Source organism: Solanum lycopersicum, chromosome 3 (assembly GCF_036512215.1).
Source record: "Solanum lycopersicum chromosome 3, SLM_r2.1".
NCBI classification, from domain to species: Eukaryota; Viridiplantae; Streptophyta; class Magnoliopsida; order Solanales; family Solanaceae; genus Solanum; species Solanum lycopersicum.
Genome location: NC_090802.1, coordinates 60,003,728 through 60,023,217, shown reverse-complemented (window position 1 = coordinate 60,023,217; position 19,490 = coordinate 60,003,728). Strand labels below are relative to the sequence as shown.

Below are 19,490 nucleotides of genomic sequence, written 5' to 3'. Positions count from 1 at the left end.
TCGACCGAATAATAAATAATTATTTCTAATAGACTTCTTCCTTTCGATTTAAAATACGAATAACGTACCGTACTGTCTTAAACTGATCACATGTATTGGCAAAAAGTGTTATAGTTGTCACCGACGATAGATGGTAGGAAGAAGTTTAGACACTAAATTAGTAAGTAATTACTCCACTAATTAATTAATTAGTAGAGATGCAAGTTGGTACAATTGTACACCCCACAGCAGGCCCCACGGGGTGCCTTTTTCTTCCTTCTTATTCACAATCTCAGCACCCATTTTCATTCAGCTCTCTCTCGCTAACACTACCAATTAAAGTCTATTATCCACTTATAAGAATTATTTGAAGGAGTCCAAACTGAGCAAATATTAATTGTTGCGTTACATTTTGAAGAAAAATATTGCATACATATTGTAGCTATAGCTCTGGCAATTGAAAAGAATTAATGGGAATTACTTCTCTACAAGTTTGCATGGATTCATCTGACTGGTTACAGGTATTTTCTTTTTTAACTTCGGTGTGTATATATGTGAAAGTTCAATTACTTCTTTGAAGGATTATATATACTAGTAGTTGCTACTCCCTTTGTGCAGACGGAGATTGATGTAGCAAGAATGTCATGACATATTTAAGATTTCCTTACTGAAAATGAAAAACTTTCAACACTTGAATTTCTTAATTTTTAAATATCGTTAAATAATGTCTTGTTGCCACACAAATGCGCTCTCTCTATATATACTTAGATAATGTTAACAAAAAATTTAAAAAAAAAGTTCATTATTTCTTTATTATTTGTGTCCAGTTAGAAATTGCCAAATCAATGAAAATGAAGGGAGCAACCATTATTGTCCAACACAGTCTACAAATCATTCCTCACAAAATCTTTGTAGGTCCTTGGGAATGCACAACTTTAGGCTCTAGCGTTGTCATGACTTCTAAATTCTGGTTCGAGACTTGATTTATGTGATATATTTTCTTTTTTTTAGTCTGTATTGAAAATAAATTGAACTTTAAAATTTCAATATTATCAAAGTTATTTATAGTAATGCACACACTTGTTTAAGATTTTCAACTCAAATAATATCATATAAATTAATACGAAACGACAAAAGAATGTCCTTAAGGGTACCATGGAATAGTTGATAAGAGTTAACTCTGACATCATGTCCCTACACTGATATATGCTTTACTTGTTTAAATTTATGTCAGGGCACAATTCACGAGGATTGTGCAGGAGGAATGGATTCTTCTTCTTCACCATCTGGTGGTGATCACATTAACAATTTAATGACATGTTCAAGGCCCATAATAGTAGATCAAAGAAGACTAAGACCACCACATGACCATTCCATCAAGTGTCCTCGTTGCGACTCTACTCATACAAAATTCTGTTACTACAACAATTACAGTCTCACTCAACCTAGATACTTCTGCAAGACTTGTCGTAGGTACTGGACTAAAGGCGGCACGTTACGAAACATCCCTGTTGGTGGTGGCTGCCGCAAGAACAAAAAAGTATCATCCAAAAAATCATCTACTAATACTAATGAGAGTATACCTTTATCTACTACTACTACTACTAATAACAACAACATTCCAGAAATGCCCTTTCCTCATCACTTCATGAGTAGTACTAACTTTGGGCATCATGGTAATTTCATGCTAGAAAATCAAGCCCCAATTATTGATTTTATGGAAAGTAAGTACGAGGCTTTAGTGGGAAGTAGTAGTAGTACTACTACTAATTCAAGATTATTAAACCAAGATTTATTTCTTGGGAATGGTGATAATAATAATAATATTGGAATGATGATGATGAGTGGTAGTACTAGTACTAATGGATTTGGTCATGATCATGATAATATTGTTGCCACAAATTATCCATTTGGAATAACGAGTATTATGGATAGTAGTAATAATGGGAATAGTTTTGGAATGTTGTTGCCATATGAAAATCATCATGAAGAAGTACAAAATATTAATGCAGTTGAAATGAAGCCAAATCCCAAAATTTTGTCATTGGAATGGCATGACGATCAATTAGGCAGCAACAAAGAATCATCATTTGGGTATTATTCTGGTAATGGTGGCCTAGGATCTTGGACGGGTTTGATGAATGGTAATTGTTATGGATCATCCGCAACAAATCCTTTAGTTTGAAAATTTTTAATTAAGTTTAGGGTTTCATGTTAATGCTATGATTGCAAGTTAAAGAGTATTTACCTGTTGTTTAAATTTTGTATAAACTCCTTTTTGGAGTGAAAAGTGTGTTTGCTCTTTTAACTTTTTTTTTTTAATCTATGTTGAGGACTTTTGGTGTGAAGAGGAGATATTGTAAGAGTCCAGATTTTACTATTAATATTTGCTTTTTTTTTAGTTATTCTCAAATCTTTATTTTGTAAATTTGTTTTAAGATATATATATATATATATATATATCGGCAAAGTTAGTTTGATGCCTTTTTTAGTTATGTTTTATATGATGTTCTTTCTTTTTAATAATATTTGTCTTGATTCAAAAAGTTAAAGATATAATATGATATTAGAAAATAATTTAACGGACAAAACTTTTTTGTACTGGGTGTTTATATTAAGTTAATGCAAAATGCATTATTAAAGTGATTTAATGAAGTAAAAATAAACTATAAATTTAAACACATGACATAGGCTTGGTGTAAACACTCATTGCGGGTAAGTTTTTGCTCAATTCAACTATAAATTTCTCAATTTATTATAATTGCAAAAAGAAAACGACTATACTATAAAAATCAGAAATTTAAAAAATATTCTTCTTTTCTTTGAACTTTTTGCCTACGCGAGTTAGATAAATTGAAATTTGAAACGGGTGTATATAGTACCCTTTCCTCCGGTATTCTTCATTTTAAATTATTTGAATTTTGTTTTAAAAAAAAACAGTACACTTTGATTATTCATATAGAAAAAGTATAATTTAACTATGTTTGATATATCCCAATTTTGTACATGATTATTGATAAAAGAAAAAACAAACTACTAATTGTATCTTAACTCTATTGGGAGGGGCTCAAAAAAGTATAAACAAGTTCAGGGATGTCTATAAGAAATGTTTTGAGGTTTGATAGGTGTATAATTAATGCATATTGTATGATTTTTTAAAATAAGTTAGATCCATTTTCGAAAATGATTTAGTCATACACGAATGAGATAAAAAAATTGCATGTATGGTATGTGTGCCTGAATTTGTTTTAGCACAAAAAGTTTTTAATATTTTAAATTTCAACTATTCAACATCCGCCACTAAGAAATCTTGACAGCCTAACTAGTTAACTATCTAACTTTTACCTTGTTACGGAGAGTTCAATTTCCCCACTTTGTAATTTCCTTCCGTGTTCCCCCTAACCAAATTTGTGAAGAGTTTTATATAATTATCCCTCATGTTTTAGAAGAGATATTCTCTAGAAATAGCAAACATTGTTTTGATAATTGCACTTTATAGCTATAGTTTCATTTGCTAAGAAACGACAATTTGTATATTTCTGCCTAATTTGTATATTTTGCTTGCGAATATACAAATAAAATAAGTATATATAAAATTCTGAATTAATACAATCAGAAATCGAAATATACAAATCATGCCGATAGAAAAAATTGACAAAACTATATTCGCAAATTACAACTCTCTTAAACTTTAAACTTTAACTATCATATATAATATATATAGGCTAAATGTTTGTTATCCCGGATGATTTTCTCATTTCAGGACTCTATAATGACTTGCGCTATAAGGGGATCGAGGGACACAAATCCACCACAATAATGCACAAATCAGTGAATCACAATATAGACAATTGTTAGCCCAGTAACCACTCTCTCGAGGCCCATTTATCTCTATTTCATATTTGTGAAGCATTTGGGCCTACCCAATTTTTTAGGGCCCAGATATTTATGAAGCTTTGGGTCCTAGCCCAGCATTGGCAACAGACTTATATCCTTGCTCGGACTCCCGGAAAATGATGCCGCATCTGTATCGGATCCAAAAAAATACGATCCAATACGCACCCCTCAACATTTTGAAAGAGTCTGAATAACATTAGCTTATATCCATTCTTTATATTTAACAAACTGTTGAAACTTCACAATCTCAAGTTATACTAGACGAAAGCAAAGTGAAAACTTAAAACGAAAAATCTGAAATTACGATCCACTGACCACTATTTCACTATTATTTGAAAAAAAATATTACTATCTCTGTCCGGCATTATTTGTCGTGTTTTTTATTTTTAGTCAAACTATAAAAACTTTGACTAACATTTTAAGATATATTTTTTTCATCATATTAATACACAAAAAATTGCAATTTATAGTACTTTTCATATAATTTTAGAATATCTAGTTTTTTTTTTGTTTTAACATATCGAATTAATGTGATCTAATTTAACTTTAAAAATTAGTCAAATTGACTTTCAAAAAACGCAGCATGACAAACGATTTCGGACGGAGGGGAGTATTTGTTAGTGTCTTTAAAGAACTTTTTAGGTTTTCAATTTGTCTAGATAAATAAAGATATCAAATTTAGTTTGCCTAGAATTTGAAACATGGACAACCAACCCAAACCCAAATAGAAGGGTTGCTCGATTGATAAACATCTTCTACTTCAAATCCTAAGATTACGGGTTCTAATTAGCAAAAAGAAAAAAAAGGTGAAAACTCCTATACAGGAATCGAGATAAAACATGAAGTAAAATAAACCTAGAAGTTAATTTTGGCCAATTTGGAGAAATATTGCTTATTTTGATCAATAAAAAACATAGCTTTCATGTGAAATTTCTTCCTAAATCTACTTTTAAACATCTTTTCCCCAATCTATAAAGAAGAGGAAGATTTTTGACTTGTTAGGTAATTAAATTTCTTAAAAATATGAAAACATGAAAAAAATTATTTTGAATTGGATTGATTGACTACTTTCTTAAATTATATTTCAAATCAAAATCATATAAATAAATTGAAACAAAAAAAAGTATTATTTAAATCCAAGTTCACCATTTCATCATGACTAAATAAAACCTTTTGAGTCATGATCCATTTTTTTTTATTCTAACTCATTTTAAAACTCTCAAATAGGAGACTGTCCACCTTTAATAATCAGTAACATTAGTTTAAGATTAAACTTTTTTTAATAATATAAGTCCAAACAAAAAGGGAAGATATGGACCATTAGACCAAAAAAAAAAAGGTGTAAACGAACTGATAAGCTAGTTGTCATTTGCATGCCATACATCACAGCTTTTAAAAATATATATTATTAGATGGTTATTGATCCAAAGCATATGGCATTGATGATCCAAAACAGCTTTAATCCAAATCTCTTCATCACCCACACTTGTTATTGTCTTTTCCCTTTATAAGATATTTTGTCAGAATAATAATTAAGCTGTTTCTTTAATTTTGTTTTTCAAATACCTATAATTCATATTAGAGTCTCGATCAAATATAAATCATGCATTACAGAGTTTATTCAGGAGTAATATTTTCAATAAATTTTTTTTAACTTAAACTCGAGATTTCTAATTAATAGTGTAGCACAACTTCACCAATGCATTACAATCCAGATCGATTAATTATTTATAAGTAATGAAGAAAAACACTGAAAGTTCCTTTATAAGTCAACCTCAAAGGCTCAGACCTAATAAAGTCACCTGGCCTTTGTGGTCTACTTGCATTATAATTCATCTTTACAACTCATAATATTTACTTTCTGCAGTTAATTAAACATAACACACAATTTAAAGTACAGTACATATATAAGTTATAACCATGCTTATTAATTAGAAGTAAATATTAATTAGTGAAAATATAATAAAGCAAAGCAAGTAGGAGTACTTAGCTAGCTAGTAGTAATTTTTTTTTTAAGCAGACTTTCCAGCTTTTACACTATCCATTCCCTTTTTCTCTTTCGGCAAAGCATGTCATCCGCTCTCAAGTGCTTTGTCTTCGGGGCGGAGTTACAATATTAGATATCGAGCAAAAGTTAGAGAAACGGAAATGAAAAATTAAATTATCATAGATATTAATATTTCTTAGTGAAATTACTTAGACCTTATATATGTATTAGGAAATCTGTTAAATATGTATAAATGTATTTAATTATAAAATTTATTTATTAAAATTAGCTCTGAAACTTTTTAAAAATAAATTAAAAATTCATGAACTCCAAATCGGATTCCATGTCTAATCCTTTGTCCATTTGATACTAATGGATTATTAATGGACATGATTTATGTCACACATATGTATAGTAATATATCGTGCATAATAAAAGCTAGCTAGTGACTAGTGAGTATATATTAATTGGAGCTCCTAATTTTCAACACACCAAAATTTCTATTTCCTTTAATGCCCTTTGATTTTCATGTGTCTCGATTAATTTTTAACAATAGAATAACATTAAAATTATAATTTATTAATATTTAATATAAATAAGTTTTTTTTAATAACTTAAATTATTAAATGAAATGATCATATACTATAAAATGATATCTAAATAAGTAGAGGTCATAATATTTTGACATATCCTATTGGCAATTCAAATATATTTAATAGTGAAATATGACTTTTTATGATGAATAAAGACACCATAGAAAGTAGAAAAATCGTCAACTTTTTTTGATCACTTGAATATAGTCACCATTACAACTATTATCTTTATAGCAATATTATTGTGTTATCACAAAAACCCTTGTTGTGATCGTCACAAAAAATTAAATCTTATTTCTTGTCGTGATATGTATATATATTGTGTGATAATAAATGAAATAGTGTTAAAAAAGCTAATTATATTTTATTTTTATTTTTTTAAATTATAAAATTTTTTTGGTGGAATATATTTCGAACATTTTGATACATGACGTTTCAATTATTAGATATATGACTAAACATTCTGATATATTTGCATCTCAAATTTGTGTACATCATTCAGCGTTCTGGTACATAGCGCGCCCGCATCTCATACATCGTGTAAAGTGATCTATCTAATTGATATACCGTGTAAAGTGATGTAGCTAAGAGTAGGAGAAAGTAGAAATTTTTATTATTTTTTTATATGATAAGAAATTTTAGAGAAATAATAAAAGTAATTTATGTATTTAAACAATTTTTCCTAATATATATTGCCGACATAATTCAATTGTTTAGATCATATACGATTGATCCGAGTGAAAACAAGTAAAGTTACTTAATATGATGCCACTCAATAATGTTGCAATAGTATTTGACCCTTCAATTATTGTCTTTATTCAATGTGTTAAATCTGTAAAAATACAACATGATAATTGAAAATTTTAACTAAATTCACAAGTTAAAAATAATATTTTTTATCTCATGAAAGTAAAAATAAACTTCATTTTCTCTAGATTTCATTTATAAATTTATATTGAATATATTATTATTTATACATTAAAATATGAAGTTATATAGAAAGACAAGGTAGAAGGTCTCTAGCTACTTGTATCAAATCATGACATGAACATGCATTCCTTTTCCATTTTTTGCACCTTTAATTTTGTTTGCTAATTGCCACTTTAAAAATGTAATTTATACTAATGATTTCTTTAATTTTCTTTGGAATTATTAAATATATATATATATATATATATATATGTACTTTGGCATATAGCCTTTTCTAAGAAGATGTCGTTATCTTTCAAGATAATTATATTAATAGCAACAACACATAAAAAGTCTACCATCTTTTTTTCTTTTAATTTTTTCCTTTTCCCAAACTCAACCAAACAAGGATGAAAAGATTGACTCCTTTATTTATTTTATTTTTATTTATGTTAGAAAGGCCACTTTCATTTGACTTGATTTTTAATTATTTCAATTATTTTTCCATCTTCATATTGTCCCTATTTATCTCCTTTTATTCCAACTACAATGGAAATTATTGGTTTCTCTCTAACTAGGCCCTTGGACTTTATATACCTAACCCTTCATTTTTTGTCCTAGACAAATTAAAGAACCTCATTGATTTATATATATTCAACAACTTATAAAACAAATTTAATCATTATATCTTAGACTATAAGTAATTATTCCAATTATTGTAAGTTGTTAAATGAGGATTCATATTTTAGTTAATTAATAATGTAATGGTTACATCCCACATCTTTCTCAATTAAAAAAAAAATCTTCATCTTCATGTCAAAAATCAAATAATTACATTGAAAGAATTGTGCGACGCTATATAAAGAAATTATTATTTATCTCTTTTCATCTGATATAAAATGGTATTTTTTAAAAAAAATTGAAAATAATTTAATTTGGTGGGGGCAGCCTCCATAACATGTAAAACATTCCTATCGTCCATTTCTATCTTATAAGCACTATTCTCGACATGTCACATTTTGGGGATAAAATAGATGCTATCTTGTTCTCTTTTACTTAAATTAGTTTATATATTAAAAATAATTTTTTTTTGACTTGTCTAGGATAACAAATTAATAGAGTACAATATTACATATATAGATGATACATATTGCTTAATCAACTTAAAACGTTACTTATTAATGAGAGAACATATCAACACCATTTACAGCTTTGACCTATTATCGAAGATTATAGATATTTGTTGAAGATTAGCTAGCGGCTAAACTTGTCTTGTGATTTATATTGTTATTGTTCTCGTCTTGCGCTTTGACTATCACGTGATTTTAGTTTTCCTTTGTTATGGAATGCTTCCTCTTCTATATGTTCTATTTTTCGATAAACGTTCTCTCTATCTTTGTTAGATAGTGATTACCAAATGATACACACATTAGTTATAGTTGTCACCAAGGCCACACTTAAACATATTCAGATAGACACAAAGTGATGTGTTAATTTTCTAGCAAATGAAGAACATAGTCATAAAAAATTTGATACTCTAGAGTGATGCACTTAATAACACAATTTTTTTTTCTCTTAGCAAACTTAAGTCGTCTATAATCTTAGTAATTTAATTGATTGGAGTAACATATATTTTTTTTTCTCTTAGCAAATTTAAATCGTTTATATAATCTTAATACTTCAATTGATTGGGGTAATGCAATTTCTTTTTTCTCTTAGTAAACTTAAATCTATCTATATAATCTTAGTAATTTAATTGATTGGGTACTAAGTAAATATTGTTTTTGTTAATTTGATGTTAAAGTTGAAACCAAGTCTGGCCGGGGTAAGGCACATGATGAAACAAAATGGTGGAAAGCCACATGGAGAATGGACCCACAAATATAAAGGTTCCAAGCAGTAGATTCTGCAGAAGCAAAAATAATACTAATTTATGATCATGAAATTCATCATCTTCATCATTTCATTTTTCTTGTAAACATGTGCCACCCTCCCACGTGCCATCGATCGATGGATCAAATAAAGTTATTAGAGATCCATCAGTAGCTATCTTTATTCATTTGGTATATATGTAGAGCCCCGACAACTTAACCCTACCAATAAAGCTAACCCCCCCCCCCCCTCTCTATCTTCTATAAAGTTACTACTACTACTACTAATAACCCCTCCTCCTCCCACCCAATCTCGAACATTTTTCGTGAAAAAATTATTATGAATTTTAAATATACATATGATAAAATTTCTAATTTCGACACCGATCAGCTTTATTTTAAAAATAAGAGTAATCACTAGTAAACATACAACACTTCATGCACGTGTGGATCGCATAATTACGCTCTCACCAAACGTTTCAGTATTAATTTAAGAGCTTTAAGTTTATGTATACATGTTGTTTGAGTTAGTTTGATGTTGGATTAGGTCTTACGATCCTAAAAGGTAGCTCAAAGGGAGGAGGATATGTCGTTCTTTAACACCCCATCTCATGTCCAGTGCTTAACATCTGGTGTGTATGCAATTTTAATTATGGGGGTCCCAATATCGGGTGAGACGGACCCTGTTCTGATACCATATGAAATTAGGTCTTAGGCCTGACTCATACACCAAAAGCTAGCTCAAAGCGAGGAAGATTTTCCAACTCCTTATAAGGAGTCCACCCATCTCATTAATCACATTTGTGAGACTTTTGTCATTCTTTAACAAGATGAATGATTTAATTAGGTGTTTGAGATTTTTTTTTGTGAGTAAAAAGACAGTTTGGTACGGTGCATAAAATATTCAACATACAACAAGATTTGTGGAAGGATTGTATATGACGTAAACAATCTATTCTAATAATGCGCGCAAACAATGTTAATTGTTGAGGAGTGTATGTGTTCATTGTTACGAAATAGTTATGTTTTACTATAAATGTTTAAAAATTCTGGTATTTGAAGTATGAGAATATTATTGAGGAGTTGTGCAGGCCACACATATAAAAGAGACAGAAACCAGAAAGAGAAGACTATTCAACTTAATACGATGAATGTGATTCATCGACGAGGTGACACATGACATCACTGTTTCCTCAGCTGACATGAACAAACGTTTTACGCTCCATAAATTTTATCATATTCTCTAAAATTTTCAATCATTTCAAAAAATAACAAAAATTCATACTCTATTCTCAAATATGAAGTTGAGATATGATAGCGGTGAGCGATATATCTGGGACACAATATATCGCAATATTTTTGGGATATATCCGAATTCTACAAAATTTAATTTTTTTTTTATAATTTGAAAAAAAAAATAGAGATAAGATATAATTAATGAAAAATTTCATTTTAGATAAATTTCATTTTCTTATTAGTCTGTTCTAAAATGAAATTTTTTCATGCATATTTAAGATTACAACAAATTTCATACACAAATGACGATACATAAATTAAAACAAAATGGATGAAGAAACTTAACCATTCCGGGGCGGAAAGGTGTTGCGATTAACCCTCTTAGTAACATCGTTAATATTGTAAAGTAACAGCGTAACTTTACCTTTTTGGTTAAAAAAAAAAATTGATGTGCCTATTTGAAATTTTTGATATTTTTTTTTCCTGTGGACTCCGAACTCAAAAATTAAATGATACATATAACTCTTTCTTTTTAACTTTTCTTATCTACCTACATAAATTTTAGAGAATTTTCTAAAATACTAAATTAGAGGGTTAACTTCGTCATTTATATTAGAGGATTCAAAATTCACTTTGAATCGAGGTTGACTTTGAGTCCTGTTATTTCTCTTATAAAGTAAGTAATTAATTAGTATATATATTTGCAATGTAACAAAATTAATTAGTATAATGGTAAATATTTTTAACAGTGGTAAGAGTATAATCATGAAGATTTTGTTGTCATAACTAAATCTTGCTAGTTGTTCTGATGGTTACGTTGCTTAAGAAGGAAAGTCAACATTCCACGTTTATGTTTTTGGATAATGTGGAAGATAAATACTTATGAATTAATTAATTTAATATTACTTTAGTCATTCTTCTAGACTAATTTAAATAAAAATATTTATTCTCTAGCAATAATAATAATAATAATAATAATAATAATAATAATAATAATCAAATGTACTCCACCAATCCCTATTTATATGCCTGAGCAAAAATTAGAATCAATCACTATTTAGGTTTTATTTACTTCATTAATTCCGTATCTTTTGTCACTTTCCGTTTATAAGTATCTGAAAACATTGTTACGTTTCTCAAAATGGTTACTTTTTAATGGGTTTAATAACTTTTAACTTATCCATTACGAGTTTATTTAAGGGACATGAATAACTTACTTTTGGATTTTTGGGATTACTTGTTGTGTAATAGGTGGAAAAAGGATAAAAAATGTCACACAAAAAAGGTTCTTTACTTTTTAAAATTGTTTGGAAAAATTAATATGACAACTGATATAAAACAAAAAGTGTATATAAATGAAATAAGATTCAAACATAGGAGATATTAAAAGATTGGAAAATTATATACATAAGGTTTAGAGATAGGTAAGGCCTTAAAATCATTATTTTTACATCCTTAAAACAAAATTACTAATATCACACTAGTTATAAGTATATTTGAGATGACTTGGCTCAATATTTAAAAATATGAAAAAGGGCCTAAAATATTCTCAAAAATTGTAAATGGTATAAAATTATCCTTCAAAATATCCTTCCCACCGCTCCAAAATACCCTTGTCATCCATCTTTTGATTCAAAATTGACCACTTATTTAACGGTTTTATATTTTAAACTATTTAAATATTTTTTTAAATACGTGGTGCTCAACTATTTGTTATAATTTAATTTATTAGTAGAATTTATAAATCAATACTCTACCCACCCATTATCAATTAAACCCCTCCAAATTAATAACTCCGTCATATTATTAATGCAACAAACAAAAGCTAATGCCAATTGAGTGTTTTTTAAAATTTGAGGCGAAAATACCTATAGAATCAAATTACTGATAAACTTAAAAGTCTGACTATGTTCATCTTAATTATTCTTACGTCTCAATTATGTGATGTTACTTCATAGGTAACTTTTTTTTCAAAATAATATATTAAGGGTTTTAAAACAAATCATAAGTATTTATAAAATTATATTTAAAAAAAGTGCATGAATTAATTCGAGATGTATTACTTCTTTACCGTTAATCATAAATTTCTAATTCAATCTTGAAAAGAATCCTATTGAAAGTCTCTTCCTAAATAAGCGGCTCAACCTAAATTTAATTGACCTTCGATTCGGACTCGAATAATTTTGGATGTCATTTTCAGGAATCTATAACTTTATCGTGTTTTAGTAGTGTTTATGGCTATTTTGATAATATAATTGGATTATTAATTGGGTGGGATTTAGTTAGTAATGAGTGGTTAGTGGATTGATTTATATATTATATTAATAAATTAAATTATAACCAATAGTTGAACGTCGAGTATTTTAAAAAATATTTAAAGAGTTTAATTTTAAAACAATTAAATAGGTGGTCAATCTTGAACCAAAGGTGAATAAGAAGGACATTTTGAAGCCAATAGGTGAATGAAGAATAATTTTGTACCATTTTCAATATTTTAAAAATATTTTAAACCTTTTTCTGTTAAAAATATAAATTCGACTCCTCTCCAATTTCTATTTCTCCATTTTCTCCAAAGAGTAAATAAAGAACATATTTTAGCATAAGACTCTTATCAACAAATGGACAATAATACATCTAATAAAGTCCAAGAAGTAATAATTTCTCTTTTCATTAACTATGTTTTTTGTGTTTATTCATTTGATATTGAAGTTGATTGATTATTGACCGACCTAATTTCAATTCCTCCTTAATTTTCTGATTCAAACTTAAGACATCTAATTAAATCTAGAAGAGTTTTAATAATACAAATTTCATTAGTTGAAAAATAATAATAAATCATATATTGAAAAACAAACTTGATAATAAGATAGAGCCGGTACGAATAGCTCTAATATAAATTTTATATTTGTATTAAAAGTACACTTAATATGTATCGAAACTTATCAAGAACATAATAACTTTCTTTTCTATGATCAAAACTCATAAATTCAAAACCTTAACTCCGTTCGGATTAGAAAAGGGAATATATATATACACTCTATGTATTGTGTGGGGGTGCGGGGTGGGATGAGGTGACCCACAATTGTGATATTGTACATTCACTTTTTTCCTGAAATTTGTAATTACATTTTTGGTGCTTTGTGTACGTCCACTTTAACCCATGCAAGTAGGTAATGCCTTTGTCTCTCCCACTAGCAAACCATCCATGTGGTTTTGTGTATATATATGTCATACAATTACTACTAGTCTTCTACTACTATATATCACTCACACACACACACACATATAATATATACATACATATACATGTGTACCCCCCACCCCCCAAATATTTGTTGTCAAAATCTATCGGTTTCAAAAGTCGTTTTCTCTTTGTTGCTTCTCATTCATTCATTTTCTCCCCCATAACGTCTTGTAAAAAAGTTTTAACTCCTTTTTTAGGGCTTCCCAATTATTGTCTTCAATTTTGTTCATATACCTAATTCCCCTACCTTCATAGTCTGATCATTTCAAGCTTTCGAACAGAAAAAAACGATTAGTACATATATCTCTCTTTTCTCTCTCTTTATACGAAAATTCATTGAATACTGAAACTCACAAAAGGTACTATTTCTTTCATTCATTCATTCTTGCCTTTTTTTCGTGCTTTATTTTCTTGAAAAGATTTCATCTCACTTCTTTTGATTGTATTTTTGTGCATCATATTGATCGAATTGATTACTAGCTACGTACAAAACAAGTATTTTCTTGAAATTTCCAATTGATAAAGCTTTTAGTTACTTACCAGAAAGGGATTTTTTTTTTAAAGTGAAGAAAAAAAGAAATTGCATTTTCTTAGCTACTCTATGCTTTTGACATTCTTTTGGTTAGGTCAAATAAAAGATTTATAGGGAACATATACTATAATTTTTATAGGTAATGATTCTAACATTACTACTACTGGAGTATATCTTTTCTAAAAGTCATATGACTGTATAATTAATGGATTATGTGTGTCACATATATAAGTTCTTTTATAGATTAGAGACGAATTCAATATTTAAATACTGTCTTCAATTTTTAAGATTTTTAGCATTAAACTCATCATATTTCAAAATCAATAAGTTTGTTTTAGACCTTGATGATTTTTTTATTAGACATATAACTTGAGGAATGTTAGTTCTCCGTGTTGCTTGTTTGATATTTTAGAGAACTATATATTATGATTCTCATACATAGATGCTTCTAATGATATTACTGAAATTATTTTCAAAAGAAACTAAATCCATGGAGTTAATTAAAAGCCAAAATTTAGTACTAGTATTCTTTTCAAATATTTTATACTTTGGCCAATTTCATGAACTGACAAGCTTATGGTAAGTTCCTTTGCTCTTAGAAAAAATTGGTTGATTAATGCCAGCAGAGCCTAGAATTGAAATTACATTATTTGTCTGTTCTATCATAGCTTCTCTATCCCATTTGATTTGACATTATCGTTTAGTTGAGAACTAGTTATCCCTGGATAATATGTTTTCCTGGTAACAAGTCATCCACCAAGTACATGAGATAACTTATAGTATATTCTATCACTGTAGTATAAATGGTGGGATAAAATAATCAATAGACTACCTAATACCTTCAACCAAATGCATAATAAAATAGTTCTACATATTGTCCCTGAGATTATTATACTTTGTACTTCACACTAAACGACTTTTCAAGGGTAATATAGTTTGACTAGTACTGTAAATTCTAAGTAATGGAAGAATTAGATTTGAAGTAATCATGCCAAAACATGAATATGATTAATTAGATAGATTTGAATTCTAGAAACATGCATATATAATACTATTACAAGTAGTATTAATTAGGTAGTTGAGTATCTAAAATGAAAAGAATGTCATAATTTGTAGAGTTCATTTTCTTTGTTTCATGACAAAAAAAGAGAGAAAAAAAGAATATGTAGCTGCATTTCATTTGACCTACCAAACTCTACATTCATCATCAGTTTGTACTGATGAAGATATAGCTAGAGCCTAGCTAGAGTAGATGATAGGGCCAAAATGAAATGTAACTAGCTATATTTTTCTTTTTTGGGTATCCTCTTTAACCTTCTTTCTGGTAAGATACAAAAGAGTAAAGCAATGATCTTTGCATATGTAGTAATTATATGTTGGATTTAAGTTACACATATGTATACTAGTTCAATATATATAATTCAAATTCCTCAAAAGTTGAACTTACCTTCTCCCCATTTTTTATATAACAATCTGGTATTTTTGACCTAACTAACTTGACTAATTCAAATTCACATGATGTATTTCTTTTCAGATGTTTTTTTTGTCATTCCCAAAATTCGAATGAAATTAAAAACATCTAACTAAGAACGAAGGAATTATCCATTCCAAGACACTCCTTGTTCGTTGCCCTAATCTTCTATATATTATTATACAATACCAATGTTGATATATATACTCCTTTTGTCTCAAATTTATTTCTCTGGTGTTTGACTTGATAGAAAGTTTAAGCCCCGTGTATAAAGAAAATTCTGTTGGGAGCACCACTCCTAAATGGGTCTTGCAGTGTGCGATTCAGATTTAGTCGGAGCTTCAATATGGACTCTGGACGCACAATGTGAAACCAAAAAAACCCACCCCTAAATGGGTGTTGAAGTGTGCGATCCAGATTTAGTTGGAGCTTCAATGTGAGGCTCTGGACACTAAATGTGAAACCAAAAGAAAAAAATAAACAGAAAGTTTTAATAAAATTACAATAACATTTGAATCGTGTTGTCTTAAACTAAACGTGTTGTCTTAAACTAAACGAAAGATGCACATGTAATTATTTGAGTTGCCCTAATTTTTTTCTTTTCAGAGCATCATCATTTTCTGTCTACTCACTCACCAATGGAAGATCATCAAAAGGAGCTACATTTTCTGTCTACTCACCAAAACGCACCAAATTCTTCCTCCTGGCCATCCGATTCCTCCGGCAACATAATCCGATCATCGGAATCGATCGAACCTCCTTCGTTAGACCTACAACTCTCAATCAGCGTACGACGACCAATAAAACCATCATCAACTCACAATCAAGGTATATTAATTCGACCTGCATCACTCAACCACGATCACAATCAGTACAGCACCGATGTCCGGTTCGACTCGGGGTACGTTGAAGCCCTTAAATGGCAAGCCGCGGAGCAAATACGGCTGGCAGCCATTGAAAAAGCGTACGCGGAACGTGTGAGGGAGCTTACAAGAAGAGAAATAGAGCTGGCTCAGTCGGAATTCGCACGTGCGAGGAGTATGTGGGAAAGGGCAAAAGAGGAAGTTGAAAGAGCAGAAAAGTTGAAAGAAAGAGCAACTCGTAGGATTGATCCTACGTGCATGGAAGTTACTTGCCACTCTTGCAGTCAAAAATTTCGACCTCATTAAAATTTTATTATTATTGAGGGGGGAAAATAAAAAATAAGATGTTAATTAATTAATGTTATATGTATTCTTTTCTTTTTGATGTGAAAAAAACTTATTAAAATAATTTGATGTATGATTTATAATTCTTTTGTTTTCTCTTCTTTCCATAGGATGACCGATTGATATTATTAAGTTGTTTAGTAACTAACGTATATGATATCTTTGGTTAATCTAGCAGAATTTGATGTATGTATGATTCTTCCTTTTATTTAGTTAATTAACGTAATCTTCATAATATTGAAATTAAACATGAGATTTTAAGTTATTTTAGAATCGAAAAAAAAAAAGAAAATAATTTTTCACATAACTTGGTATCGAGCATATTGCTGGAGTATGATAAAATTTGAAAGTAAATTTTGTACTCAAATGAATCAAAAAACAATGCCATTTAGGAAAACAATAATTTTTCTGATTTTCTAATACAGATTTTGGCAATATTGGGGGGAAGACTAGACTAAAAAGATATATTTACATAACATTCAGAACATCTGATTTTTTATTTTTGACAACATTAATAAAAAGGTACTCCCTCTGTTCGGAATTAAAATATTACATTAATTCGATATTTTAGACAAAAAATTAGACATTTTAAAACTATATGAAAAGTATTATAAATTGCAATTTTTTGCATATTAATATGATTTAAAAATATATCTTACAATGTTAGTCAAAATTTTATAATTTGACTCTAAAAATAGAAACAATGACATATAATTCTGAACGAAGAGAGTAAGAATTATATTTTAGTAAATAATGTAAGTTATATATATATGCTAGTGTTAATCAGCACCATCCTTTGATCCAAGATTATTTGTTTTTAGATTCATGTTATATACTTTGATAGTTTTACACTCCATATAAATTTTTTAAATTTAATTTGCGAATATATTCTCTCTCTCTATATATATTATTGTTATTGTAATTTGACTTTTGAAGGTACAATTTTTTTAATTAGTATTTTATATTTTGTAGATCTAGTTATTATGATAGGTAGTGATGCAATCCCTATCGGAGTTTGTGTTAATAAGGAGATTTGCCTGAGTGTCATAAATCATCATAAAATTGAATGAATATATGGTCCTATTTCACTTTTCAGCATTCAATTTTTTATTTTTTTTTAAAAATGTTATTTAATTAAGATCAATGCTCATGATTATAACACTGGCTTACTCATCAGTACTTTATTAACTACGTACAAATAATTTGGCTATATATATATATAAACATTTCAATTATTTACGTTTCAGTACAATTTAAAAGGACTTAAATTTAATACCCCTTTGTCATCTAATATTCCAAATACGACATGAGCTAACCTAAATATATTCGATATTTACACCAATTTAATAAATATATGATACTTGAATATATACATATATATAATAATACAGATTCAAAGTTATATCGAGTAGTCATTAATAAAAGCAACAAAATAAAGTGCACCATCCAAAGTTGTTCTTGTGTTCATTGGACCGCATAAATCAGAGTGCACAAACTCAAGCAACTCTGTTTCTCTTGACGGAGGGTTTAGGTTTAAAAAACAATCTAGTAAAATTATTTTTTGATTTAAGCATAATAAAGTAGTATGATCTAGTTTAAACACCAAGTACAACTCTAAGATATTTTTGATGTCCCTTAATTTGATGGTTATGTTTAGCAAAAGAATGAGTGACATGAGATTCTTCTTTTACAAATGATGCTTTCTGGATAAGCCAAGATTTATAGACAACATTTTCTGGTGATTGATGCTTTTTACTCTTCATATATTTGCATTCGTTCAAACTTATATTTGTCTTTTTCCTTTCAAAGCCTGGAATACCATGATTTCTGACATTGACTGCCTCCCCCTCTTCTTCTCATTTATTTATTTCTTGACTGGTCAAATAACATAACACCACAAGACAAATATATAACATCAAAACTTGCCTATTCACACAAACTCCACAGGGTAAAATCACAAAAAACTCAAAATATGCTGTTACTAATACTTTTCGAAGATTCAAATAGTGCAACATGTGAATACTTCTAAAAATAATAATAAATACTAACAAAAATAAATATAGAAATAATTTTATGGGGGCATTCCGAGAATCGAACTCGGGACCTCTCGCACCCAAAGCGAGAATCATACCACTAGACCAAATGCCCAACCGTGCTTATGCATTTTGGCCAAAGCCTGAACAAGACTTTTGAATAAGATTATATCAAACGCATAAAATTGTCCTTTATATTTGGGGTCTTAAATATGCCACGTTGAAATTATAATGTTACGTAAAAAGGAAAGAGGTCATTCAGGTCATTCTTTTTTAGTTAAACTAAAAAAGAAAGTAGGCTATTTGTTTTTAAACAGAGGAAGTATATGTATGATATACTTTTACTTCAAATCTACTCCACTTCTTTCAACTTTAAGTTTTTAAATAACAATATATTTATTGTAATTTTCACAAGTGGATATGAAAGAAGGTGGTGCAGACTCAGTCTTACTTTTACATTGTGAAGATAGAAAGGATTGTTTCTGATAGACCTTCAACTCAATTAAAGCACAATAAAACTCAAATATGTA

The 19,490-nt window shown here is 28.8% G+C and overlaps 2 protein-coding genes and 1 non-coding gene across 3 annotated transcripts; 2 read left to right on the top strand and 1 right to left on the bottom strand.

Annotated features, from left to right (window-relative positions):
• The first annotated feature begins 276 nt into the window (after window positions 1-276).
• On the top strand, window positions 277-2,500 carry LOC101253882 (dof zinc finger protein DOF5.6-like). The gene is made up of 2 exons (XM_004236483.5): window positions 277-500; window positions 1,214-2,500. Exons 1-2 carry the CDS (start codon window positions 450-452, stop codon window positions 2,162-2,164), a joined length of 1,002 nt encoding a protein of 333 aa, XP_004236531.1. The 5' UTR covers window positions 277-449; the 3' UTR covers window positions 2,165-2,500.
• Window positions 2,501-13,749: 11,249 nt separating this feature from the next.
• LOC101251460 (zinc finger protein SHOOT GRAVITROPISM 5) lies at window positions 13,750-17,010 on the top strand. Its single transcript, XM_004236161.5, has 2 exons — window positions 13,750-14,075; window positions 16,326-17,010. Exon 2 carries the CDS (start codon window positions 16,358-16,360, stop codon window positions 16,886-16,888), a length of 531 nt encoding a protein of 176 aa, XP_004236209.1. The 5' UTR covers window positions 13,750-14,075; window positions 16,326-16,357; the 3' UTR covers window positions 16,889-17,010.
• A 1,993-nt stretch (window positions 17,011-19,003) lies between these two features.
• TRNAP-UGG (transfer RNA proline (anticodon UGG)) lies at window positions 19,004-19,075 on the bottom strand. The gene has a single exon. It is a non-coding gene; the product is annotated as a tRNA-Pro (tRNA).
• Between the last annotated feature and the right edge of the window lie 415 nt (window positions 19,076-19,490).

Excerpts from the sequence above, each read along its gene's own strand:
- LOC101253882 (XM_004236483.5), top strand. The coding sequence starts at position 450 with ATGGGAATTACTTCTCTACAAGTTTGCATGGATTCATCTGACTGGTTA. Across the intron at positions 501-1,213 it reads ATTCATCTGACTGGTTACAG|GGCACAATTCACGAGGATTG; the intron begins GTATTTTCTTTT and ends AATTTATGTCAG.
- LOC101251460 (XM_004236161.5), top strand. The coding sequence starts at position 16,358 with ATGGAAGATCATCAAAAGGAGCTACATTTTCTGTCTACTCACCAAAAC.